General features: G+C 46.7%; 2 protein-coding genes across 9 annotated transcripts in view; both read left to right on the top strand.

Moving 5' to 3' along the window:
- Positions 1-195: 195 nt before the first annotated feature.
- On the top strand, positions 196-16,047 carry SAG (S-antigen visual arrestin). 2 transcript variants are annotated; one of them, XM_027724801.2, is made up of 15 exons: positions 196-603; positions 1,182-1,242; positions 1,330-1,374; positions 1,639-1,832; positions 2,569-2,628; positions 3,716-3,783; positions 3,976-4,111; positions 4,470-4,554; positions 5,786-5,858; positions 6,928-7,065; positions 7,346-7,423; positions 8,313-8,336; positions 8,757-8,821; positions 14,151-14,160; positions 14,806-16,047. In XM_027724801.2, exons 1-15 carry the CDS (start codon positions 535-537, stop codon positions 14,897-14,899), a joined length of 1,200 nt encoding a protein of 399 aa, XP_027580602.1. In that variant the 5' UTR covers positions 196-534; the 3' UTR covers positions 14,900-16,047. The 2 variants fall into 2 exon arrangements, with proteins under 2 accessions (XP_027580602.1, XP_039247049.1); XM_039391115.1 differs by having other exon boundaries at positions 515-1,242.
- Positions 16,048-18,219: 2,172 nt separating this feature from the next.
- The window catches only part of DGKD (diacylglycerol kinase delta), a 60,616-nt gene continuing 52,075 nt past the window's right edge, over positions 18,220-26,760 (top strand). For 6 of the 7 annotated variants that reach the window (XR_005567200.1, XR_005567199.1, XM_039391179.1 and 3 more), the window contains exon 1: positions 18,220-18,400. Coding sequence is in view for 5 of the 7 variants with exons in the window: in XM_039391179.1 (XP_039247113.1) it covers positions 18,239-18,400 (162 nt within the window). In the remaining 2 variants the exon portion in view is untranslated. The remainder of the gene's footprint in view (positions 18,401-26,760) is intronic. The other variant, XM_039391182.1, reaches the window with a different exon arrangement.

Here is a 26,760-nt window from a genome sequence, read left to right as displayed (position 1 = left end):
TCTGTTTTGTCCTCCCCTTCTCTTTTTTTTCTTTTACCCCTTCCCTTCCCCCCTGCCTTTTTTTCTCCTCCTGAAGAATTTTATTCCGTCTGTTGTTGTCCTTTGGGTGCAAGCTGTTCCCTACCCCTGATTATAACTGTTACCTGTCTGGGCAGGTAGCTGGACTGTTCTATTCTTGAAGTCCATTCTGGTTTGAGTTCAGTGATACCCTGCATGTGCATTGGGTTGAGAAAAATGCAGTAGGGCAGATGTGTTCTCATTTTGGGTTCAGTCTGACTCCTTATCAACACAAACCACCTTTGTAGCTCCTAGACTGAGCCTTAGCCCACATTTGGGTATGTGTGGAGCTCTGAAATGGGAAACTATACGTAGGAGTACAGTGCTTTACCCACCAAGTATGATTCTGCTTTTGTCTCATCCACCTGTTTTCCCCAGGCATCTTTCCCAGGACATTTTGGGGCAGAAAACCTTCATTCACCCACAGTCACATCCCCATCTTTAACTGTCAGCTGCCCTGAGGCTCAAAAGCCAAGAATGGATGGGAAGAATGCTGGTTCTCCACAAAAACAAGTTATCTTCAAAAAAAGCACCCGTGACAAAGCTGTGAGTACCGTAAGAAGGGGTTTATTTAGGTATGAGTTTCACCTGTAGTGAGACTGGAGATTAAATAGAAAACTCTTTCCTGTCGCCTTCATTTTTTCCTGAAGAAGAACCATGAACCGTAATTAGCACTAAGTTTGAGGAGATGATGTAAACAATTCTTAGGGCAAACTTCTAATGTTATAATAATACAAGAGGAAGGCAGCTCACCTCACCCCCCTCCTGGGCTGTACTCCTGCTGGTAGATGTTTAAAACATCTTTCCAACCTGATGGCACCAAAAATCTTTGAATCTACAGTTCTTGGTCCCGTGCACAAGTATTTGTGTTGTACTTTTGGGAGTTGGTCTAGATCAGGTCTTCAGTTCTGATGTCTGGAAGCATGTGGATAATCCTGGTGAGTCCAGGTGGATAATCCTATGGGGATTGCATGTTTGCTGGAAAAAAATAATTACTCCATTTAAAATGGAATTGTTCTCATCTCTGCAAGATTTACAGCTCTCTGATGCGTGTGTGTCCCCCTTCCCTCAACACACAGTCACAAACATTCTGTAGTTCAACCATGGTCATCTCCTCCCCACAGCTGACAATCTACCTGGGAAAGCGGGACTTCATTGACAACATTGGGAACGTGGAACCTGTGGGTAAGTCCACAGGGAAACGTGCTGCCCTTCCTGCTCTCTCAGCCCTGATTAGCCTCTGTTAATCGTTGGTTTTTAACTTCCTTTCAGATGGTGTTGTATTGGTGGATCCTGCTCTTATCAAGGGGAAAAAAGGTTTGAGGTTTTATGCAATGTGTGTTTCAGAAATTGTTATCTTGTGAAGTGAGGTGCTGAGATAGAACCTTTCTGTTGTTGTGAGGCTACAAATGGGTTTCCTGCTCAACATAACGTAAGTTGTTACGTGTGGTGTGAATACTCACTGGGTTATGCAAGTGTTGAGATGAGTTTCCACGTCTCTAGTGCAGGAGCATTCCAGGTCCCACCCTGGCTGCACTGTTACCCTGCTGCAGGCCTGACTTGTGCTGTGCTTGCCCCCAGTGTACGTGTCCCTCACCTGTGCTTTCCGGTACGGCCAGGAGGACATCGATGTGATGGGCCTCACCTTCCGACGGGACCTGTTCTTCTCCAGGCTCCAAGTGTTCCCTCCTGCTGACAAGCCAGAGCCCCTTACTCACTTGCAGGAATCTCTGCTAAAGAAGCTGGGGAAAAATGCTTATCCCTTTTTCTTTACAGTGAGTATCTCAGAATAGCCTCTGACTCTTCTCCTTGTCTGTTCTTACCAGGCTGTTGAGGCCCAGTGATGGACCGAAAGTGGGAATTAATAGTGAATTCACATTCTGCAAATTCCAGTTTTGAATGACAGGAGGTGTACAAATTTTTTTTTTTTTCTTCTTGCCATCCTAAGAAGTAAAGTGCAAGATGATCCTAACTGCACAATGATCACTGCACTGGGAAAAGTGCTTTCTTTGAAATGGCAAGGGAATATGCAATGGCTTTGTGCTAGCAACAGCCCCACATACCTATGCCTTCCCATTCCTGAGGGGCTGGAATACTTTATACCATTGCCTCAGCACCAAATCCTTTTGCTTTAAAACCCTTATGGATCAAATAAGCAGATGAAAAGCTCTTTAGCAGATGCTGTCAACAAATAGCAGCTCCCTGCCAAACTGATTCTGACAGAATATGCTTCCAGTACTGTCGGTGACATGTCTGCCTCAGCATTCCCTGGGAGGATCCAGGTTGTGCCTAGGCTTTTTTTACTTTTTTTCCCCCCCTATCTTGACTGTTAAAGTATTTTTGGAAGAGAGGGACTTGTCACACAAGGCAAGTGTACCAGCCAGAATTCCAAAGGGTTACTGCATGACAGGGATTGACCCATTGTCTGCGGAATTGCTTTTGTGAGGGATAAATTACCTAGAATATCTGTGTAATATTGCTTTGGGGTATTTTCTCTTCTTCCTCCCACAGTTTCCAGATTACCTGCCTTGCTCAGTCTGTCTGCAGCCTGCACCTCGTGATGTTGATAAGGTGAGACCAATGGGACACTTCTGCTTATCATGGCTGGGGAAAGTCAGATGGAAAAAAGTCACATGAATATATTTGTCCAGCTTGAGAGTAGGAGAAGGTGATGCTGGATTTTACTGTGCTGTGCCACAAATGTCAAGAACCTGACTTAAGGGCTACAAGTGTATGTCACAGAGTTGGAATTGAAGTCCTCAAAATAAGAAAGGGAATCCAGACAAATAGCAGCAAGACTACAAAAATGTGCAATGCTGTAGCTTCCTTAAGATTACCACGTGATTTGTTGGTTGGTTGCACATAAAATGGTTGTAGCTGTGAGGCTACATGAAAGGAAAGGAGACAGAGTGCCTAAAATAGATTAATATATATTGCTATGAATAATACGTGTTAGGACCTGCTCTGAATTAAATGCAGAAAAGGGCTGGTTTGTGCATGTGTGTAAACAAACCAAAGCCCTGGAGTAAAAGTCATTAAATAATGAGATGTTCTGCAAGGTTTCTGATACCATTTAAAATATTCTTTTTATACTTCACTGGATGCTTCTCTGAACAGCAGAACAGGCAAGGTGCAGAATCCAGTGCAACAAGGATAAGCTGTGTTTTATGTCAGGGAATGATATTCTAGCAAAAATTTCTCTGTAGAGAGTTACTTGGGACTCACGCAGATGTCCCATGATACTATAAACCTGTTAAAGCAAAGATCAGCTGGGCCTGATCACTCCCACTCCTTAGATGCTGGGAAAGAAGGTATTGGCATTACAAAGCCAATTCAGAAATTCAGTTCAGAAATCCAGGGTGGGCTGGAGAGCCCTGCACACTGATCAGTCTTATGCTGCGACCTCTACAGCACTGCTCTCACAGAAAGCCTTTCAGGAGGCTGGGAATTAGGCCTCATTTACCAGAAGCATCATGGAACAGGTAGATTCTGCCACCTGGGTTGGCAGGGATCTCTCTTACGGTGGTAGGAGGGCAGAAGAATTTGCAGCTGGCAGGAATCTGCCAATTCCTGGTGTGCAGAAAGATGTTGAAGCACGTGCAGATGCTCCTGGCTTCTGACCCTCATCTCACAGCTGTCCTCTCTCTCTCTCTGGCAGACCTGTGGGGTGGACTTTGAGGTAAAAGCTTTCTCAACAGAGAATGTGGAAGAGAGAATTCATAAGAGGTAACAGAACGTATGTGTCTGTCTTCAGCTTTGCCCTTAAAGGGGGTGGGTGCTCCAGTGATGCCCCTTGGCTGCTTGCTCAGCTGTGCCCCACTTGTCAGTGGACTTCTTGGGGGTAAACATGTGTGAGTGCAGAACTCCTGCCTGTGCCAAGCACAAGGTACCACCACGTTGTCCTCTGCTGCTTCCCAGGAACTCTGCTCGTCTGCTGATCCGCAAGGTGCAGTACGCTCCGGAGGAGCCGGGACCCCAGCCCTGTGCAGAGACCACCTGGCAGTTCTTCATGTCCAGCAAGCCCCTCCAGCTGAAAGCTTCCCTCAGCAAAGAGGTGAGGGAGACACTTGCTCCGGGGCTGTGGACAGCCCAGGATTGGCAGGCCAGTGTGCATTTTGCTGCCCAAAGCAGCTACTTCATGTGTTGCTGTCTCAACTCAGACTGACTTGCCCCACCACTTAAGAGCTATAAGGAATGTAATTCCTGTCAGCAGCTGCTGTTAGGGGAGGCTGAAACCCCGTTACCAGACACATTTGAGGCTGAAGAAGTCATTGAAAGAAGGGTCATGAATCATTGGGAAGGGTCATCTTCCCTTATTCAGCCTCTGTGAGATGTAATCTGGGGGAACTGGAGGGGATTAGGGCTTGGGAGAAGTGTCCTGGCTGGATTTCTGAGCATCAAATTCCTTCCAGGTGTACTACCATGGCGAGCCCATTCCAGTCACTGTCACCATCAACAACAGCACGGAGAAAACAGTGAAGAAGATCAAAGTCCAGGGTATGTTTTGACTGTTGCTTAGGATTCTTTGAGCAGAATAGGACTGAAAGAGAACCAAAATTTAGTGCTTGCAACAGTTTAAGAAAGTGATTAGGGAGTACAGAATTTGTCCCTCCACCCTGTCTGTTGCTGTTCCTTTGCTGTTCATCAAGTGAAACATTGCAGCATTTTTCCTGACTCTTGTGGTTAGTTCTAAGTCTTGATTTGAGGCACCAGATTGTTCCATCTAGTAAAGAGAGAGGCTCTGGCACCTGCAGTGGGCAAGCAAGGCAGGTGCTGTGGGGGAAAATCCACCCCTTTTCGGGGAGGGCAGTGGGAAGGGCTCCCTGTCAGTGTGATGCTCCTGCTAACTGTGAATATGCCTCACTCCCATACAGCTCTGCCTGGTGTTCCAGAAACGAGGCAATGAGAGGAACAGCTCCTCTGCCAGCGATGCTGTGATTCCTGAGGAGCTGAGGGCAGGGGCTGAGCTCAGCACTGTGCCTGTGTTTTATTTGTGGCACTACGTGTTCTCATGCCACAGGCTGCAGAGCTGAGGAAGATGGTCTGAGAGACAAGAGATGAGAAAGAGAACAGAAGGCAGGGAAGGAACAAAATGGCTGAGGTTCCTACAAAACTCTACAGCAGAAAAAGCCATTCCAGTGCCCATCTTGGATGCACTGTTTAGCGATTCCCAAGTATTTTTAGTCTGATATGCCTCTATTAGGCTTTAAAAGACCTTGTTGATCCCCAGATTCTCTCCTCATCAGTGTTTCAGTCAGAATTACCTTGGGGGGTTTTGTGTTAGATTGGAGAATATAAACCATTTGTTATCACAGGCTCTTGACTGCAGTCTGTGTGATGATGGTGTCTCCTGAATGCAAATGCACGTGCTGTAGGCACACAAGAGATACCAGGACCAGAGATAAAAGCAGACATGGTTAGAGAAGGAAGAGGTAGGTCTTTATAATGGAAAGAGAAGGCTCCCAAGGGAAACCATGGGTAATTGAGTTTCTGTTGTCTCCAAATCAAGGCGGGTGCCTTTCATGGGAGATAGGCCCTGGCCGTTGGTGTGCTGTTGGTCTCTGTCCAGGTCAGGCTGTCAGACCTGGTGGTCCTTTCAGGCTCCAGATGGATGGCTTTTCCTGCTGTCCTTGTCATGTTTCCCATTCCTGAGACTCAGGCCAGGGGCAGCTGTGTTGCTTCTGGTGCACACACACGACTGATGTTCGCTTTCTCCTTCCTCCCTCAGTGGAGCAGGTTGCCAATGTGGTGCTGTACTCCAGTGACTACTATACCAAAGTGGTGGCTACTGAGGAAGCACAGTGAGTGAATGCTCTGCTTCTCCCTTCCTGCTCCTTTGCACCCTTTTAATGACCCTCCTTGTGAGTAATGGGGGGTTCTCCTAATTACAGCCTGTCGTTGCAGTGCTCTCTCCTCTCTTCCCTCATGTGTGTGCCACATCCATGCCCTATAGATGCAGCTGGTCTCTTTTTCAGAGAGCCAGCAGGGACCCTGCACAATGTTTCAGGGAATGGGGAGGTTGCAGAAGAGGTTTGAAGAGTAATTGCTTACTAGACAAGCTTAGCAGGGGCTGTGGAAGGCTCCCCGTTGCTGGAAATCTTTAAATAGAGGTGCAGCACTTTTCTGAAAGGTGCTGCTCTTTGAGTGGCAGTCATGGATACTCTGGCTTGACATGGATACTCTAGCTTGAGGCCAGTCTTTTCCACACCATTTCATTTGGTTCTTTTTGGCCTGAGAAAGTCCATGAAAACCTGGAGCCTGTTGGCATTATGGAGAACCACTTGCGTTTTTTCACTGCCCTGGCAGGGCAGCACTGAACTTCACTTTGTGAGGAGGGTTGGGCATACCCAGATACTTTACACTTGTCTGGTGTTTTGCTCTGTAACTTAGGGACATGTTTTCCATTGAGTATTGGTCTTAGCTAGGATTCATTTTGTCCAAATTTGGAGGTCTGCAGCACAGAGGAAATGGCCTCAAGTTGTGCCAGGGGAGGTGTAGATGGGATATTAGGAAAAATGGATGTGGCACTTGGGGACATGGTTTGGTGGTGGCCATGGCAGTGCTGGGTTAACAGTTGGACTCCATGATCTTAAAGGTCTTTTCCAAACTAAACTCATGTACGATTCTGCAGTTTTGACCTACTCTTCTGCCTTAATGTGAAATTAAGCATTTCCTGTAAGTGCCTGTTCTTCTTTGCTGATTATAAAGGGAATTTTACTGACTAGATGAGATGCAGACATATGCATTGCAGGCAACTAAATTGGGTTAAATTCCTCTCCTTTTGGGCAGCTTTGTAATTTCTGTTTTGCAGTTCTCTTGGTTGGGTATGTAACACAAATCAGAGTGTATCATTTCCCTTATTATTTTCAGGGAGAAGGTGCAACCCAACAGCAGCCTGACCAAGACACTGACACTTTTGCCCTTGCTTGCAAATAACCGGGAGACGCGGGAAATAGCTCTGGATGGAAAACTAAAGGATGAGGACACCAACTTGGCTTCTAGTACTATGTGAGTGGAGTTTTAAATGGTCCCAGGCAGTGGGTGTGTTATAAAGCAGAGGGGAGGATGGAGGAGACCCTTCTGTCAGGACTTTGTAACTGTGTGTCCTGTGTGAGCAGCATTACTGACCCTGTCACACTCAGGGTATGTGGTCACAGCTCTGCAGAGCTGGTGCCTGTCCCTGAGGCTTGTCTGCTCTACCACGTTCAGGATGTTCCCCTAGTTCTTGCTCCAGGTGTGTGTTGTGCCATGTTGCTGTGCCACCTCACACTGCTGTTTTCTCTGGCAGCATTAAGGATGGAATAGACAAGACAGTGATGGGGATCCTGGTTTCCTACAAGGTCAAGGTGAAGCTCACTGTTCCAGGGTAAGTGTGACACCCTTTCTGCTGTACCTGCCTAGAGGTAAGAGAGGGGAGTGTGTGTCCATCAGTGAGGGTGAGGAGGGAGCAGGACAGTCCACCCCAAGAGAAAGGGCACATGTTGTAAGATGTGAGGCTCCTCCTAAAGCATAAATTTCCTGGAAATCAGTCTTGGCCTGTCCAAAGAACTTGACCTGAACCAGGGGGTTTGGATTGCCATCTGTAGACACCACATGACTGGATGGCTCAAGCAGGAACCTCTGGTTTGCATTGCAACATTTTGTTTCAAAGCCATAACCTGTTTTGTGAGAACTTAAGTGAAACTTTGTGTGAACCTTTATGTTGGCATTGTTCTTTCAGACCAGAAGGTGAAAACATCTGCCTGAAAGCCATAAATAATGTAGCTCAGGTTCTGTACTAAGCCAGCTTTCTGGGAAAAGCTGATGTTATCAACATGAGCTAGTTCCAGGATATAGTGCTAAAGAGGACAAGGATAATAACTCTCAGTTGATGTTAGCCACTGTTTACATTTGTATTTCATTCATCTGTCCTTCTTTCTAGCATAAAAATGAATCAGTGATTTGCCTAAAGCCCGATAAAATGCCTGTTGCCTTCTGTGGACCTCCAATTGCTCCTTTGGCTCTTGGAAAAGGGGCCATGCCCAACACTTGGTCAGGAATTCAAAAACTTAGGCTCTTTCTCCATGGGAATGACATGAAAAATGAAGATTATTTTTTTAAAAGCAGGTTTATTTGGATTTTATGCTTTGTGGCAAGCAGAGAACAGTATATGAGGACAGCGATTTCCATAGTCTACAATAAAACAGCATTTAGTAGAGCACCAGAATGGAAAGGCATTAAATATTCTTTGTTTTTCTCCTTGTTTTCTTTTGTAGCATGCTGGGAGACCTCACCTCCAGGTAAACATCATCTTCCTTTTCAGACCATGCAGTCCTAGTTGTTAATTCATCTTTTTACCCTCTTTCCTATTCCCATTCCCACCTCCCTAAAAAAAATAACTATCCCTTAAGCTGATAGGAGCAAGAAGTTTGTGCATTCTGCTGTGAAAATGAAGCAATTACAAAGATATCTTTGATTTTATGTCCATGCAAATACACTCAGCACATAATAATAAACCCAGTTCACGAACATGGATATGCCTGGGATATTTGTGGAGAAATTGGAGTTTAACTCCTCTTTGAGGGGAAAATTATGATTAGAAGATATGAAAGAATGGGTGAAGGTGGAGCTGGGGGCTCGGGCTGGCCTGAACTGGGAAGAGGTCTGGACCAGGCATGAATGGAGCTGTGGGTCTGATGCAGTCTCTCTTCTCCCCCAAGTGAAGTGGGCACAGAGCTGCCGTTCCGTCTCATGCACCCCAAACCTGAGGAAAGGAGCCCAGCAGGTCAGTGACACTTGAGTTTTGCCTTGGTTCCTTAACAGACTCCAGTTAGATCTCACCAGGGTAAGGCTTAGAGGGATTTGTGCTTCAGGAAGCCTTTAGAGCCCGCAAGGCTCCAATATGGAGCTGCTCTATGTGTGTGTATGTGTGTATATGTATCTATCTATCTATCTATCTATCTATATATTTATATATCTACCTCAAGGCACAAAATAACAGGCAGGAGGGATGCTAAGATGGGAGAAAATGGAAACGAGTCATGTTACCTTTTCATCTTTCGTCTGTGGAATCACAGCTCAAAGGACAGGGGCTTGAGGAAGCACTGCACAGTTAAATCTCATGACTACAGAGTAAAATGTCCCAAATGAAGCTGTCAGCAATTCCCAGCCACATTCCAGGATAAGAAAAAAAAAAATCAGAAAATACCTAACACACGTGAGCACTGTAAAAAGCAAAATACTTTTAAGCAAAGTTAAGAGGTGGTAAAACTATTGATGATTTTGGAGACCCTGTTATCCTGATGTGGCATTGGCCATGGTGTTTATGATGTGGCCTTTATGTTCAGTGATTAGCCAAGAGGAATGTCTCCTCAGCATCAGATCTGTGCAGGGAAGTGTGGGAACTCTAGAGCAGTGTAAGGAGTAAGCCTTCTCCAGGCATCCTGAGGCTTGGGATCAGATGCCAAAACCACAGGCTGTCAGGAGCATCTGTGTTCTCCTCCCACTTCCTCAGGCTCTGGCTGGCTCCGTTCTCCAGTGGTGAACGCCAGAGACAAGGTAGTCACACGAAATCAGAGGCTCCTGTCCAGCTCTGAAGCAGCTCCTGAACACAAACACAGCAGCCTTTCTGTGCTGGGGCTGTTACAGCTGAACCATCTTGGCCTGCCCCTGTGTTTGGACAGAGCTGGGGGGCTTCAAACAAAAACCCCATGGCTGCTTCTGTGTTGCTTTTTCTTTTCCTTTTTTCTCTTTGGACCCAAATGTACCTAAAGCTGCTGTTTCTAAGAATGTGACCACAGGAAGGTGGTGGCAGAACCTGTGAGAAGAGTTACCCTGAGATAGATGCTCTGTTCTGTACCAGCAGCATTAGAAACATTGAGTCCTTGCTGTGAAATTGTTGCAGGAATCCAGTGTAAGCGATGAGCAGAGATGCTGGTGATCCACTCTATGCTCTGGGAATTGGGGTTTGCTAATTATGGATGTGCTAGAGTGGGCAAAGGTAGGTTTTATTGCTCCTGTAAGAATTGCACTCCAGGAAACTCTCATTTTCAGTGGGAAAGCCCCTGCTGTGAGCTGTGCCAGCACAGCCCCTGAGCACAGACAGAGCATGGTGAGGGGCTGGGATGGCACTGGTGGCCCCAGGAGCAGTGGCTGGGAGGGCCTGTGGGCAGCTCAGGATGCAAAATCCAGAGCTTTCATGGACACCAAGGGAAGCTTGAAAACTTCTAACGAGGCTCATCCAAAGGTATAGGCAACTGTAAAGAATTTTACATTTTTAAAACGGTGAGAATATTTTTGCATGAGTTTTTTCTGGTGTTAACAATGCCACAACCCCCTTTTTATTACTTTATAATTCTGGGAGAAGCATTTGTAGTATGAGGAAAAATGGAAATTGGGCAGTTTTCCCTTCTAAGATCAATTCAAAGGAGGGCTGATGTACTCCTTTATAAAGGACACTCAAAAGGATGTGGGCAGAAGACTTTGGAGGGGAAATGGAGAACTGTAATATTTCTCAGATCGCTTCCCCCAGCACATCCTCTTACCAGGGGCACGGCCCATGTATTGTTTGCTACATCAAAGTCTTGCAGGGGCTTGCTGTCAGAAGACAGCTATGGTCCATGCATTCTGTACACATGGAAACTGCAGCTTCCTTATAAACTGAAGGAAAAGGCAGGCAGTTTCAGGAGCTATCCCCTGGGAAAGCCCTGCAAATGGTTACCTCGGGAAATAAATGGTTTCTCTTAAAAAAAGATACTTTAACACAACAGAAAACTCCTCTGAATCCTGCATAGCTGACTTGAAAATTGTGCTGGAATGTGGGGTCTGAGCTTATTACAGTGAATAAAATAGCCTCCCAGATGAAGCTGGTAAAGTCAAATCCTTTCCAGCTTTATTGCTGGTAGTTTTCCATGCACTGTGCCTAATCACTTTTCCCAACTGTGAGTTCAGGCTTTTTAATTTTTTATTCTACCACTTTAGCTCGTGAGCCCTGAGAAATACAATGTGTTTCATTAGTAAAACACCATCTAATTTGGAATCAAGCAAATCGAGACTTAATTGCAGAGATGGGGCTTCAACAAACAGTGTTTAGACTCTCAAAGGTCCCAAAAGATGGAACTTTTCTTTGTTGGCTTGTTCAGCAGCCTGTGCAGTGGATGTAGGCAGGGGTGCATGCCTAGGGAATTTCGAGATCACTCCTCATCTTCTCTTTCCGTTCCCTTTTGTTTGTACTGATGAGTCAGTAGGAACCAGTTTGCCTATTGCACCTCCCTGCTGTACTGGACTTTGTCTGAAGGCACAGCTGGGAGAAAAGAGTCAAAGGAACCAACTTAGAGAGTCAAAGCTGAAGTGGGACTAAAAACTGCCACATACTATGATTTATTCCTTGCAGTGGGGGAATATCCTTTTCTCCAGCCAAGGTGATTTATGGCAGAAGTAAAACATAATGCCTTTAATCATGCAGAGGTGACTTGAGAGTAGAGAACTTCAGAAACACAAACTTCCCAAGCACATGGTTTAATTTTTTTAGGGCCAAGCGTGTGACCAAGTGCCATGTGTTTTATTCCCCGGCAGAGTGCTCTGCCCTGTCTAGGTGTCCATGAGAGCTCTGGAGCCTTCATTCCTCAGGGAAAAGCAGGTCTGTCCCGGTGCATGGCTACTGCAGATGGCTTGGTCCTTCTTCCCTGTGCCCGGAGGAGACAGAAAAGGAGAGGCTTGCCCACCTTCCCTTTCCTGTGTTTATTTACAGCTTCCTTCTCTCGGACCCCTGGGAGTCTGGGATTTGCCTGTTTTATCTGTGCTGGGTTTTTGACTGGGTTTAGACCCATGTGGTCCCTGGGGGGTTATTTTTAGGCGAAGCAGCTCCTGTCACACTGGCAAGTCTGTCTTTTCTGCCTGCTGACAGAAAACGTGTAGGGATCTATTTCTTTTAAAGATAGACTCAAACTGGGCTGTGTCCCTTCATGCTTCCAAGACCTTTCCCAGTCAGCAGTTAGCCCAGAAGCTCCTGCTGGGTTTTCCTCAAGGCTGTGGTCTCAGCGTGAGTTCTTTGGTCTGGGGTTTTCCTGCCCATCTCCCGATGTTTTACATTTTGTGGGCTTATGTCTTAGACCCTGGTCTTTGTTTTGGCTGTTGTTCAACAAATAGTCATTTATCTGCTCCCTGGTTAAACTTGCACAAAAGGGCTGGTTTCAGGAAACCCAAAAATGCTTTGTCCCTCTAATAGTAAAGCAATACTTTCCCTGTATTGGTGTTGTGACTTCCAGAAAATAGCGAATTTTTAAAGCACTTGAATGCCTTGAAAAATAACAGAAGCTACCTTTTTTTTTCCCTCTCCCATAAAGTTAAGAGAGGTTAAGCAAGCTTATAATGAAAATTACCGTATGCCACAACTTTAACTACATGGAATCATTTCTGTGGCTGCATAATGAAAGCTCACAGAAAACCCTGCAGAGAGTATGGTGGCATTTCTGCAGCCGCATCAATCCCCCTCCCATCCCAACCCTCAAAACAATTGCTGGAATGTTAATTAAAAAAAGCAAAAGTCTACCCATTTTCTGGGAATTTTTCAATTTTATAGTATTAAATAAGGCACTGGACAGAAAGAGGACTCTGGAGCAGGCCTATTGCAAGGGTGCCAGTGTGGCACGTGGGAGGCAGTGCCACAGCCTGAGGGTGAAGCAGTGCATCTTTGAATGTAAACTTGAGCCTTCTGAGCTATATAATAAGCATTACTCTGCTGCCACACTATGTATTGATTCAGTAATCATTTGTCTCGCAGTAAAGTATATGCCCAAGTGAAACAAAACCTATTTTCCCCTTCCATCCATTTTGCAAAATTGGTTTCAAATTACATCGGTGGGATCTCGCTCAGCTTCACCCACATCACTGACACCACTGTTCCCATAGCAATGAGTGTACCTCAGAGAGCAGACTCTTCAACAAATAAAAATTGGAGGAAAAATGAAATGTGAAGGATGTGTTGGAAATTTTAGAAGTTCTAAAAGTTTTACTTTAACTCCGTTGCAATCAAGCATACATGCCCTGAGACTTTCCAGACTTCATCTTGGCTTCAGGGAGTAGAGGAAACCATCTGTGTCTGGATAGATACCATCAGGACTGTCTTTGCATGATCCATCCTTTGAGGCATTCTGAGGCATTTTGGCTAGAGCAGCCCCATTTGGCACACTTTTGATGCTGACTTTTCCAGCAGTGCTTGTCACCACTCACCCTTGATTTCAGTGTGTGCTGTGGATGAGAATTCTCCAGGTAATGAGTTCTCCAGTTGCTGAGGCATCCCAGATCCCCAATGACTTCTGTAGAACGAGGTGGGCTTTGCTCCCTGACTCAAACCCAGGACAAGTAAGCCACTGAAGTGACTGCGACTTGCTAAAGATAAAGTAACTGTGAGAACAAAAAAATCCCTGCAAATACAGTCTGTTCTGCTTATTTTAGACTGTGCTGAAACAGCTTCCAGGGAATCCTGCTAGCAAGCAGCATTTGTTAGTGTGGTTAGCAAAGATTCCATTAAAGAAACACAAATGCCAAAGGTCTTGGGGCTATTTTTAGGGAAAGATGAAATCAGGAGTGTTGCCTCAAGGGCATAACCTATCTAATGAGAGACCACGAGGCCTTTCTTTACTCTGATCTCTGATTTTAGTCCCCTCATGTTTATTGAACAAGAGCATGTCTTCTCTTCAGCTGAGTCCTTCAGTCACAGTGACAGGGCAGTTAAAGCTGACACCATGTCACATAGGCCCTGTCAGCTTGGAGTCCAAGTGTGTGCCCAGATGTCTCCCCCAGCTGTGACCACAAGCAAGCATAGATGGGAGAATCTGTCTTGGTTTCTCAGCCCTTCTGATGGCTTGGACAATGTTGCTGGAGTGCTTTTCCATTTGGGAGATCAAGTTTTGCTTCATCAGGTGCATGTATGCACATTTTGAGACTTTCTGGAATTCTCCTTATACTGCTGCAAATCCTACTGCTTGTCACTGCTTTGACTTGTCAGTCTATACATCTTTGCATTAAACATTTTGCAAATGTTTCAGCATCTGCTGTTCTAACTACCTGCCGTGTCTTTTTTTTCCTCCCTTGCTGCATGTGGGTGACTGCAGGGAAGGATGGGTAAGTTTCTTTTAGTATTTCACATTCTGGCTGCACTTGTGCTTTGACTCTTTTGAAAACGTCTCAAAATTGTCCAAAAATCCCCAGCTTAAAATCCAAAGTGAGCAAGTTACTGTGGCCTGACAAATGACTGCTCTCAGTTAACCAGCAAGGGCTGACCATGTGAAATTTGATTAAGAGAACATGTTTTGCCTCACAGTTGAGGGAGGGGTATGTTCGTGCTCACCTGATGTTCTGTAGCTCAAAGTCTCAGGAACTTAATAGATTTGACCATGTGCCTCTGTTTTAGTACAGAGGGAATAAGGATGAAAGGTTGCACATTTTATTCCTGGACAAAGCCCCTTTCAGGCTGCAGGCTGTTCAGATAGCTGATAAATATGTAGCTGGAATGGACATGAGTCAGTACCCATAAAAACCTCCTCAGTTTGTGTCCTGACTTGCTCAATCAACTGCTTTTCCTGTTAGCTAGAATAGCACTAGTGAAGATGGTGCCTGTGGGGATGTGATCCAAATCCCCTGGAAGTCAGAGGAAACATTACCAGGCTGCTCCAGGCCTCTCTTCTCCCTCCTATCTGTTGCTTGTAGTCTGCTGGTACAAAACATGGCTGACATCATTTTCAAACACCTGTGTTTCTGCCATTGCAGTGAAGCAGAGCTGGTATTTGAGGAGTTTGCTCGTCAGCAGCTAAAAAATACACCTGATGAAGAGGACAAGAATTCGCCCTCAACTGATGAGTGACTAAAAGAACAAGCTGCCAGAGGAGCTGCGTAGTCAGACTTCAATTAGGAATTTAGGACCTGAGTTTCTAGTAAACTGCATGTTTTCAATGCACACGTGGTCATGCAGGGATCAGCCCTGAGATCAGTGGACACAACATCATGGATCTCTACTGCTTATTACAAGCTTCACCTCTGGGAGAATGTGGCAAACACAGCCCCTGGTGCTTACTCGAGCTACCAGAGGAGGACGGGAAGGCTGCCATGTCATGACTTCTGCTTTCAGGGCTGCCTAATGAAAAGGTTGGTTGCTTTCAGAACTGGCAAGAGTTAAATGAGGGTTTGTGCAGCCTGCCTGGACTTCCTCGGTGTTAGAATCTGTGACTTTGCAGTGCCAGTGACCCAAGTCCCAGCCTGGAAGGCTGGCTCGCAGCCCTGAGTGATTCACTGAAGTTTCTCAGCAGACTATACAAAACTGATTTTATTTCCTTTTGGTTGCTTTTGTGTTTATGCTTTACCACATTCATCCAGTGCATGATTTCAGTGCTTGGACTGTCCCCGTGTGGATAACAACCCCTTTCTGTACCATTAAATGTCCTGCAAGTCGTCTCCCTCAGCAGATATAAGGCTGATACACAGTATTTGCTTTCTAGCATTATGCTGTACAACCACATTGTTAAAGATGAGATAATGTGCACTGTCCAGGAATTCCTTAACAAAGCTCCCTGTATGCAACCCCAAAGAGAGAACTGCCAGTCCAGGCTGATCCTGTATTTAATAGAGTTTCCTGCAGGCAACACTGCTTCAAAAGAGAGTGCAGGAAAATTAAGGAGGAAATTATGAGGCAGCCTTCCCTGAGAAGCCTTTTCCAAAATGCATCTGCCAGAGGTTGGTTTATGCTCTAAGAAATGAGACTGTATTCTGCAAACTGTTGTTGATCTGGATATTCACATTATTTATGTAAATGTCTGATCCCTTCCTGAATCTCACTTAGGTTTTAGCTGAAGTGAGTTGCATCAGCTAATTACATTTTGCATGTAAAACAACTGGTGTTTTCTTTTTCTCATTTTTGCTTTAAATCTGCTTTTCAGTGTCCCGGGTTTAAATTCTCCTGAAAAGTCTGCATGCAGGGCCTAAATTTATTAATATAAACTTATCTTTCCCACCCTATGCGCCAGAAAATGGCATTAAGAGCATCACACTTATATCTTAGTTACCGATGTGCTTGTAAAAGAGGGGAAAATGAGGGAGACCTTTTTGAGATGCATTTCTGCAGAATTGTTCTATATACAGGCCGTGTTTTCTGAGCAGGGGCTGGTTTGTCTTTTGTTACCGACATCATCGTGGCTACAAGCCCAACTTTTACAGGTGGTCCAAAGGCTTTAACCAAACATCTTTACGTGGGGCCTCCAGCACAAAGAGTTTGGGTTAGAAGTAAAGCCCTCTCCTGTTTTGCTTTTGTAAGCTACTCTTGCTGGAAGCAGTGAACAAAGACCATGGCTGTCCTCAGGGTTCCATCAGTGCTCTCCCTGATCCCCCTGTCCCTGGAGTTCAGGGTTCCTGATACACCTGTCCCCCAGTGTGTCTGTTATCACAGCTGTCTCACAGTAGCTGAAATTGCAGGAGGCAATGGTTTGCTCTGCTCTTTCTGAGCACTGAGTGCTTTGCTGCTAAAGAAACCTGTGGCCATTTCAGGTGTTTGTGGTCAGTATGATTTTGGTGTGATTTCAGCTTTGAGTTTGGGGGACGGTCAGGCATTTGCACCTGGATGTCTGGGGAGGCTTTTCCCCGATATTTTTATTACTGATTTCTTGGTGGCTTGGAAAGAACACACAGAAGACACAGTAAGGTTGAACAAATTGCTGGTTGTGAATATGGTGGTCTCAGAGAGCTGGTGTTCAGAAAATCCTTTGGAGATGCTAAGAGAAGGAGGGGGAACAGTCTTCCAGTTTTGCTTCAAAGCGCAGCTTCCTCCACAGAGGTGATTCCTTCAGTGTTCCTGGCTACTGGACCTGTAAGTACAGGACTAGCAAACTCAAAGATCTGATTAATTTTCTGTCTTTTTCTTTTTTTTTTTTTCTTCTTATTTGTCAGCCTTGTGAGGGGCCTCTGTCACTACCTGACTTTTATCTCAAATTCAGCTGTGGTGGTGACTTCTGTAAGCTAAGTGTGACAAAATCACAGTGCACTCTGCTGTGCAATGGGGTGGAGTCAAAATGATTATTAAATCTGTTCTTTTGCCTGGGCTCGGGAAAGCACTTTCTGACACTGTCTAGCTCATGCTGGACATTTGCTCAGAGAGCAACGAGGGCTTTCTGTTGGTTTCTGCAGCTCCCTGTCCTGCGGGACAAGCTGGACTTCTGTTCTCCTGCCCTTCAGCCAGCAGATGCTGACTTCTGTCAGCAGAAAAAGGTCTCTAGGTGGAACTGTTTTCCTTTTATCTTCCCTTTCTTCTGGTTGTGGTGTTACGTTGATCTTCTGCCGAGTCGGACCTGCTACTCCTTTGCACAGCTGGGGGAGCAATCCAATTTCTTGACTCCGTTTGTAGGGAGCCTGCCAGCTCCAGGAGCGGGATGAGCTCCGGGAGCCGCGGCATCCCTGGAACCGCCGTGTTTGAACACAGCTTGTATCAAACACGGCACGGGACGGGTTTGGTGCCATGTGCCTTCCCCACGTGCGATTCCGTGAGATCCCAGCTGGAACGCGGGGCCCGTGGGGAACGGAGGGGGCAGCGCCCCCAAAGTGCCTTCTGGCCAGGGGGGCGGCTCGGCAGGTCGAGCCTGGGGAGGAGGGTGTACCCCCAGGACTTGTTAAATCCTGGGAACAAGGGCAGTGCTTTGGAAGGGGCTGTCCGGGGAGGTGGTGGAGTCACCGTCCCTGGAGGTGTCCAGGGAACGACTGGACGTGGCACTCAGTGCTCTGGGCTGGGTGACAAGGTGGGGAGCGGTCACAGGTTATACTCGGCGATCCCAGAGGTCTTATCCAACCTGGAATAGTTCTGTGATTCTGTGCTGGAGCAGCCACAGGAACGGGGACCGAGGTCCGAGCTGCCGGGCTCCGCCGCAGCAGGGCGGGCTGCGCTGAGCGCCTTTGCGCTGGCCCCGGGGAGCCGCGGGGGTGCTGGGACCTGCCGGGGGTGCGAGCGGTGCTCGGGCGGTTCTCGGGGGGCCGCGGAGGGGCCGCGGGGCCGAGCCCGGTGCGAGCGGTGCCCGGGCTGTTCTCGGGGGCCGAGCCCGTCCCGTGAGGGCGGCCGGGCTCCCCGTGCCCTCGGCCGCCGGCAGGGGGCGCTGTGGCGGCGGGCGGTCGGTGCAGTGCGCGCGGCGGGCGGGGGGGGCGCGGGTCGCGCCGCCGGTCCTGCAGCATGGCGGCGGCGGGGGCCGGGGCTGCGCAGCCCCAGCCCGGGACGGGCGCCGCCGCCAGCGCCGCGCCCGAGGAGTCGTCGGACAGCGAGCCGGAGCAGGAGCCCGGCTCCCCGCAGAAGCTCATCCGCAAAGTCTCGACGTCCGGGCAGATCCGCCAGAAGGTGCGTGCGGCGGGTGGGGGCCGCGGGCAGGGCCTCGGGCTCCCGGCAACGCTGCGGCCGGTGTTGCCTCCGCGTCTCGCTCGGTGCCGCCGCCGCCTCCCCGTCCCTCCCGGCACGGTCCGCGCTGCCGCCATCCCGGGCCGCCGCTCTGGGAGTCGCCAGAGACGTCCCCCAAGCCTCCCCCTGCGGTCCGCCACGGAACCCCCTTGAGCCCGTCCCTCAGGGAGCTGCCGCCGATCTCCCCCACACCCCGCTCCTCTCCTCCCACAACGACCCCTCAGGGCTTGCGGCCACCTCACACCCCTTAAACCGCCCCTCAGGGATCTGCCGCTGACTCCCCCAAACCGCCCCTCGGGGACCTGCCAGCGACCGCCTCACATTCCCCCAAACCGCCCCTCAGGGGCTCGGCCATTTCCCCCTCACCCGTTGCTGGGAAGGTCTTTAATTGTAAAGGGTTATGTTAAAGGGTTTTATTTATCCCTGCGTTTTCGGTGACACCCCCAACCTCCCCTCAGGGACCTGCCGGCGACCCCCAGCCCACACCTCAAGAGACCCCCTGAAAACAGCCCCCACACTTTCCATGGACTTGCGGACCCCAAAATGCCTCGTAGGGATCCTCATAACGAACTCTTTCTCAAGTGCTCGTTAACAGCTGCCCCCTAAATGCCCTTCAGCATCTGTCAGTGCCCCCCAGACTGCCCTCAGGGGCTCCTGCAATTGCCCCCGACCACCTGGCTGGTTGCCATCCCCAAAGTGCCTCTCTGAGCCTCCCCAGTTCCCCTGCCCAGTAGCCCAGCTTAGGCCACCCTCTTCCCAGTGCCCAGGTTCAGACCTGCCCGGGAGCTTTTCTATTCCGACAGTGATCAGTGTGCCCAGGCTCAGCAGGACGCTGCCTTACCTCTTTCCTTCCTTACTCTCTTCTCCTGTAATATTTTCTTGGAGTCGTAGAAGTCAGATTTGGGCTCCCTAGTGCTGCACCATGGTATGAACTCTTAACGACATCCTGTCTCTTCCCACACCACGAGGCTGCATCTCCCCTTTTCTCCCCATGTCACAGTTGCCAGGGGCTCCCTCCTCACCTTCCTGAGAACCCCTGCACATCCAAGCCATGGCTTCCCGTCACATTGTGCCATTATCACTTTCCAACACCCCACTCCTGTGGTCCCGTTGGACTTGGCATTAGTCACTAGCTCATAGTCAGAGCTCTGCTCTGGAAGGTGCAGCCCTTGCTGTTATTCCCTACAATCAGTACGTTCTTCCCTCAACATCTTCCCATCCTTTTTGTGGTTGCAGCCCAATTTTCCGCATCTTATACTGTGCTTTTACCTTTCTGTAGCCATGTAGTGATGCTTAGCTTTCTGTCTGGTCAAACAGGGATCTTAGAGCTGGTTAGTCTTTGTTCCCAGCTTTTTCTGTCCTGCTTTGCCTTCCGGGTAAGGTAACAGTCCTTTCCACCGGGATTCCTTTGGCCCAGTCATATTTTACCCCTCTGTTTCTTCTTCTGGAACGATAACACCATTTTTAGGGGCAGTACCAGCATTCTGCAACTACAACCACAGCTGTAGTTCCTCTGTATTGTTACTGTAAGAGAAGATGCGAAGATTTCCTTCAACCTTAGGCTGGGAACCACCCATAGGGAGTTTCCCTTTTCTGTACTATTTTTATTATAGCAGCATGATTTTTCTTTGTAGCCATTAAGCTCCTGTGTAACTCTTGGACTGTTATGCGATGTGTTTCTGCTTAGAAATACAAGGTTAGTTACTGTGCCATCACGTGCCCTGTGATCACCGTGTCTCTGCAGCCTGGGCAGGCGCGGTGCAGCCGTGGGGATGCAAAGGCTCGCTCGGCGCTGGTGCTGCAGCTCAGTGTTGCTTCTCTGGTATTCGTGGCAAAGGAGAGTGAATGTGTCTGCACGATGCAGTATCTGAAGCATTATTCAGAGGGATCTTTTTCCTGCTGGCTGGTTTGCCCTGCTTTCAGACACAGAGCCTGTCATCATTTTACTGCTCGTTGTTGTTTTGCCACATGGGTCCTGGTTCTGCGGCCCCCCTGGCAAAGCGTGGCCGTAGGTGGGGACACAGCAGGGCTGCTGCCCTGTCTGCAGCGTGCTGCTGGCACTGCCACTGGCTCCTTGGGGCGAGGCACTGCAGGTCTGGGCTGTGAGATTGTTCTTTTGGCCACCCTGGGAAACCCTGGAGCCCTCTAAACTGGTTGATGTTCTGTATCAAGCAGATTTCAACTGTACTGTAGCACCAGGTGACCTGAGCCAGTCTGTTCTTCTGCTGAGAAAAAAGATAAGACTTTTGAGATCTTTTCCTGCATGCAGAGTGCCGAATATTAAGAATTTGTCTTGCTGGAGATCGGATGAACCTGGTGATTCTTAACACCCCTTGTGGCAGGGGTCTTGTGGAAAGGGAGGAAGGATGCTCTAGTCTGTCTACATGGTGGTATTTGTGATGAGACACAAAGACTTTCTCAGTAGAGTGAGAACTCTTGCTTCCAACAGGATGTTAGAGATGCTAAGATGAAAGGTGCACTGGATTGTATTTTTGTTTGAATATAGCGGAACACATCTCCCTGTCCCTACTTAATAATTTTCCCTGTTTTACATCACTTCCTGCATCAGCATGGCTGGAAAGAGCTGTTTGCATACACAGCCACTTGTGCATGCAAACATAAACATGGTGACAACAAGGATTATAAACAGATATTGTCTACAGTTATTAAACCTGCTGTGTGCTAATCTGCAGAAAACCTTTGACTAAACAGATTTTCCAAGTAAGTCCAGGTATTATGGTATCAAGGATTGATTTGTTCTGTTGCTTGTTGATGTCTTTTTGTTTCGCCGTTGTCCTTTCTACGTGCTGCTGCACGTATACATTTTCCTTGCCTTCGGGGCAAGGAGCAAAGACAACTTTGTGAGTAATCATAGTTTTGATGAGACTTTGAGGAGCTTGCTTCCTGTGTAAAGGCAGACCTAATTCTGAATTTATTTGATGAATGACAGAGTGCAGACTACTGTAAGCTGTAGAAGCTGTTGGACAGGTCTCTCAGTGACAGTGAGAGATGCAGGCAGACTTTTACTGCGGCCTGAGGATATAAATCTCTTCTGACCACATCTTTTGCTGCAGTTAGCTTAGGATTATGCCTGTAAGTGCAGCTAAATAGCCATGGAAGCTTACTGTTATCACAGCTTGAGTGCAAAGTCTGCTGTGGCCATGGAATTCCTCAGAATTTACTTGTTTGTCACAGTTGCAAACACTTTGAAGGTATGTTTTCCTTCCACTGGTCCTGCCATCTGTTTTCCTAAGAAATGCTTTAAAATAAAGCTGCTTGCCTGCAAGACCATAAAATGTCATTGAACTTGCTTCTGAGCCCACAGGTTGCTCATCTGTGTTTGGCTGAAGTAGGTTGGTGTGGTAGTGGTGGGGCAAATGAAATTGTTTGGATGTTTTGGGACTGAGAGCTTGGTGTGCAGGGTCTGAAGGCAAATCACAGCTAACATCTCTTTAGCTGAAAAATCTGTCCCTTGTGAGGCAGAGGGCAGAAGGAGGAGTGGAAGGCTGAGTGTGCTTGTTTGCTTTTAGCTAGAAAGAATTTTTGAGGCAGAGAGGAAGGTATAAGGGAAGCACGTTTAGCAGTCTTTTAATGATTATTATTCTGGGTAAAGAAGAAAACCTCATAGGATCAGGTATAGCAGGTGGTGTGGCTGCCCTTGTCTCAGTTGGCAGAGAAGCAGAGGCTGTGTAACGTGTTTGATCTGTCATTTTTAGACCTGTCAGACTTGTACCAACATCCACCTTCAGTGTGCTGCTTTTAGCCCCTCTCTGTTGGTGCAGCTGCAGGAACTGTCGGTGGGCTGAGGTGCAGTGTCTTTGAATGGATGGGAATTAGGAAGGAGATTAAATAAACTAAGAGAAGGAAGATGTGTGTGAGGAGAGGCAACAGCAGGATCTTTCTCCCACCTCCTGAGCAGAGCTGAGGCCTCAGCTGGAACCAGCTGGAGTGGTAATGTCATCTCATTGTCACTTGGCACGGAGGAAGGCACGGGAACATCCAGAGTGGTCCCGGGAGCTGAGGGTGTGAAATGGAGGAGCACAGCACCTTGTACGAGCTCTGACAGTGAAAGGTGCTGCTTCCTTTGGACCTGACCTTTCATTGCCAGTGTCACATCCCAACCCTCGGGGAGCAGGAGGGCGGATGGACAGGCCACCTTCCCGTTTCATTCATCACTTCTGTGGGATGTCGATATGCTGAGCTCTCAGTTTGTTTACCAGACTGGATTTCAGCAGCGTCCTTGGGTGGCATCAGGGGGACTTCTTGTTTAGACTAGTTCAGTCTAAGTTCTGTTTACTTTCACAAACTATTTCTCTCTAATATTTTCATTTTTATGACCATTTATCGTTGCCTTGAACTTTTAAAGACAAGTTTGCAGTATATATTTCATCAGAGTTGCAAACAGAGTGAGCAGCTATCCAAACTGTCTGGGATATTGGAAGCTGTCTAGCTCCAGTAGCAGAGATATGTCAAGTTAATTTATACTATGAAAAGCAGGATAAATTAACTGGTACTGAGCATTGTGCTGTGGTGGACAGACTGTTCAGTATCTGAAATAGCACGTTTCTGATCTCTGTGCTGTGTACCAGGTACAGATGATGCCTTTTGTGCCATGGGAAGTTGTGATTCCCTCTCTGATCAGCAGCTTTGAGGTCTCAGAGCCACCCTGCAACATAAAGGCAAAAAAAAAAACATTGAGAGGAAGCAAAACGTTTCTCCTCGATTTTGTGCAACTTTCCAGAGTAGACTGAGCCCTCAAACACCTGGTGGGCAGCGTGGGCAGCTGAAGAAAGCTCATTTTGTTTCTTCTTGCATTGCCTATTAGATAAAATGTCTGTTCTGTAGGTAAAGAAGTGTTATTTTTATTTCTGGAGGGCAAATGTCTAAAGGTTTTCTGAGATGAGATTAGACTGAGGAAATTGGAGAAGTTTATTAGTTTGAAATACAAGTATTGAAAGAAGTATTATGATAAGAAGCAAATAAAACAGATGAGGAAGGAATTTTCAGGAATTTATGGCTTAATTCATATTCTGTCTGTGGCATCTTCCACTAAAACATATTAAAATGTCTATCTGGTTTTGGTTTACTGCCTTCTAAGAGTATCTGAAAGAGGACACTTCAGGAGCTTCATGTGTCATACATGGTGGTGGCTCATGCTTTAATCCAGGTAGAAGCTGTGAACTTTTCACTTAAAGAGAGGGAATTGTTGCAAAAGACAGGTTTTTGTGACTGAACAGAAACTGGACATCTCGGGTACAGGTTTTGAGGACATTAATTTTCTTGGATTAGCAGCATGAACAGCCTGGTTTGTTCTCTGAGCACTGAGGACAAATGTGGGGTTGTAGGTGAACGAGTGTTTCTGCCCCTTGACTCAGTCTTCACTCAGTTTGCTCTGCTCTTCAGGCTCATCTGCTCTGACAAAATTGGGAAGCTTCCCAGCACTGTGTTTCCACTGGTGTACTGCAAGTTTGCCTCGCTGCTGGAGAGTTTTGGATTCTGTATGAAAGCAACAGCTGTTACTTCCTTCTTAAAAAAAAAAAAAAAGAAAACCAACCCAAACTAAAAAAACCCCACCACACAACAAAACAAAGCACAAAACCACACGCACTTGTAGCCTTTCTCATTCCTTCTAACTATAGATCAGGTTCCAGGAACTAAAGAGCTAACATTAAACTTTTGCATGTTTTGAGAGCATGGATTTACTTAAACCACATTGCTAAAACGTACATTGCCAGGCTGCTAATTATTCTCTCAAATAAAATTACAGGCAAAATAAAATAGGTATTAAATGTTTTCTTTTTTTTTTTTAATAAAATTAAGTCATATATTTAGAGTATTTCCCCCCCATCCAAACCCTGTTGCTACAAAATATCATTGTTATTTTACTTTGGAGGAGTACTGAATTATAAATGTAGACTGTGAAATGTGTATCTCCAGATTACCTGATTAGAAAATCCAGTGTACCATAGAAGACATTACATAACTTTACCTTCTTTAATTACAAATCCAGTGTGATTTTTTTTCTAAAATAGCTGATATACCTGCATATGTCAGAGGAAACAGAAGTGAGACAGAGAGGGGTTTGTATTCTCTACTTCCTGGAAAGCTTAAGGTTTGCCCTAAATACTGGCACAGCAGCATTGGAAATTTCACAGCAAAATACTGTCCCAAGTGAAAAGCACCTTCCTCTTGGAATGTGTTTTTTTCAAGGTTTCAAATGTACAAACCATTATTTGAAGGAATTTTTTATTAACTCTCCAATGAAACCATTTGTTCCCTGCTTTTTCCCCACTAAGTTGTTATTGCTTCAACGTGACCACTTCCAAGTCAGATAATTGATTAATATGTAATTACTGTCTTTGGGTTCAGGGCAGATATTTTTGTTTCCTCACTGTCTTATTGCCAAGTTGAGAAGTTTTACATCTGATACCTGTTTTGATGTTCTGGTTTGCCTTTTTTGAGAAAGGAAATGCCCTCTCGACCACACAGTGTTTGCATCGAGCACATTGTACTGGGGGCTTGCAAGTTTTAATAAATTTATCCGTGTGATTTACTAGCGAGGAGAGGTGATACCACCGCAGTTTTCCACGGGGGGAACGGAGTCACATACTTCTTGTATCAAATGCACAAAATCACACAGGGCATCCCCAGATCTGGGAACTGAGGCAGGTGCTGCAAGCTCCAGGGTCACGTTGTGACCTGTGGGACAGCTGCTGTCACTGGTCCCTGAACAACAGAAATGCCACAACAGAACGTGGAGGGCGAGCTGCTCTTCAGCCTGCTCTGGGCTGAAGCAGGGCAGAGCACTCTTTTGAGAATGTGTAGGCCTATCGCTGAGATTTTATTAGAAATCAGGATTCTGGCCCCTTCTGTTCAGCTGAAAGTTAACAAAACGGTGTTCCCAGGGCTGTGCTCATCTTTCTTGTTGTTGCTGGTGCTGGTTAAGATGTCTTGGCATGGTCAAAGGTATTTGCAGGACATTAAAACAGGGAAAGTGGAAAAACAAATTAAAAGCTTTGGAGTATCCTTTAAAAACTATGTTAAATAGATGAGGAAAAAAAAACTTAAAAGCATAGGTTGTTTAATACATAAATATGGAAAATCTGATAGCGACAGTTGTTACAGATGAGATAAAAATAAGTTCTAAGATACCTAAGTATTAATTAAATGGCCAAAGACCAAAAGCCACTTTCTTCTCTGGCCCCACTGTACTACCAGTTGGAGTAAAAGGATGAGGATTTGGCCCTGCCTCTGCCAGTCACTACCAAATAAGGCCCTTTGCAGAATTCAGTAGCAGAGTTGATGGGAATCCAGACACAGTGGGAGGAAGCTGTCTTTCTCTCAGCCTCCTCAATATAAGGGCAAAGGATCCAGTTTTCTTCCTCAAGGTGTAACTTTCGCTTTCCCATGTGCTGAAGTTCTCCTGCCGGTACTTGCTGCTGACTTTTCCTTCCTCCTTGGCCGAGATCTCCGTGACGTGTAACGGTGTGGGAAGGATGGGGTGGTTATGATTGTGAGGATGAGATCCACAGCTGTATTCTGGCTGTGCTTTCCCTCACATTGGCTGTTCCTTGCTCGCACCCATCGTGCCTCCCCAGCCTGACACTCTCATATCAGATGGCCCTGACAACCCGCTATGGTGAGTGCCCAGCTCCTTCTGCCTGCTGCTGAAGAGAATGGGTTGACTGCGGTGTGTTTTGGTAATAACTTGTCTCTGAATGAATAAGAGTGTGACTTAAGCTCTAGTGGTACTGGCTGCAGCATTAGAGGGTTCTATGGACAAGCTGTGATTCCAGATGAGGTTTTATTGCTGCGTCTCAGCAGCAGAGCCACGTGCTTCTGAGTTCAGATGGGGGTTCTGTGGTGCTGGTGAGTAGCCTGGGGACAGGCACGTCTTGGAGATGAAGGTTTCACAGCAGGTAATGTGTTTTGACATTTTTTGTGTTTGGGGAAAAATGCCCAAGGAAGGGATGTAGTTGTGCACGTGTAATTTTAGATGGTAGAAAAAAATAACTGTCAGATTTGTCGTGTTTGTTCTTAAATGTATGAAGTTCACATTTAATTAATACCCTTTAACATTTTATTCCATTCCACAGTTTTCAAGTAGCTTTTAAACTGTTGCCTTTTTCCCTTTGGTTATCTCTGTGGATGAGTTTGAGCCTTTATCTTCCAGCTTTACTGAAAGATTGACTGAAGCTTTGTGCTCAGTTCCCCTCTTGAGATAAATGTGTTTGGGAAGGATGCCTAGAGCCTATGGAAAGCACACTGAGGGCTTAAGCAGTTAGTGTGCCAGGAGTTGTCCT

The sequence above is a fragment of the Pipra filicauda genome, unplaced genomic scaffold (genome assembly GCF_003945595.2).
Source record: "Pipra filicauda isolate LSUMZ 115617 unplaced genomic scaffold, ASM394559v2 scaffold90_size2875636_pilon, whole genome shotgun sequence".
NCBI lineage: Eukaryota > Metazoa > Chordata > Aves > Passeriformes > Pipridae > Pipra > Pipra filicauda.
Note: the sequence above shows the minus strand (reverse complement) of the source record. Positions and strands in the feature narration are given on the sequence as shown.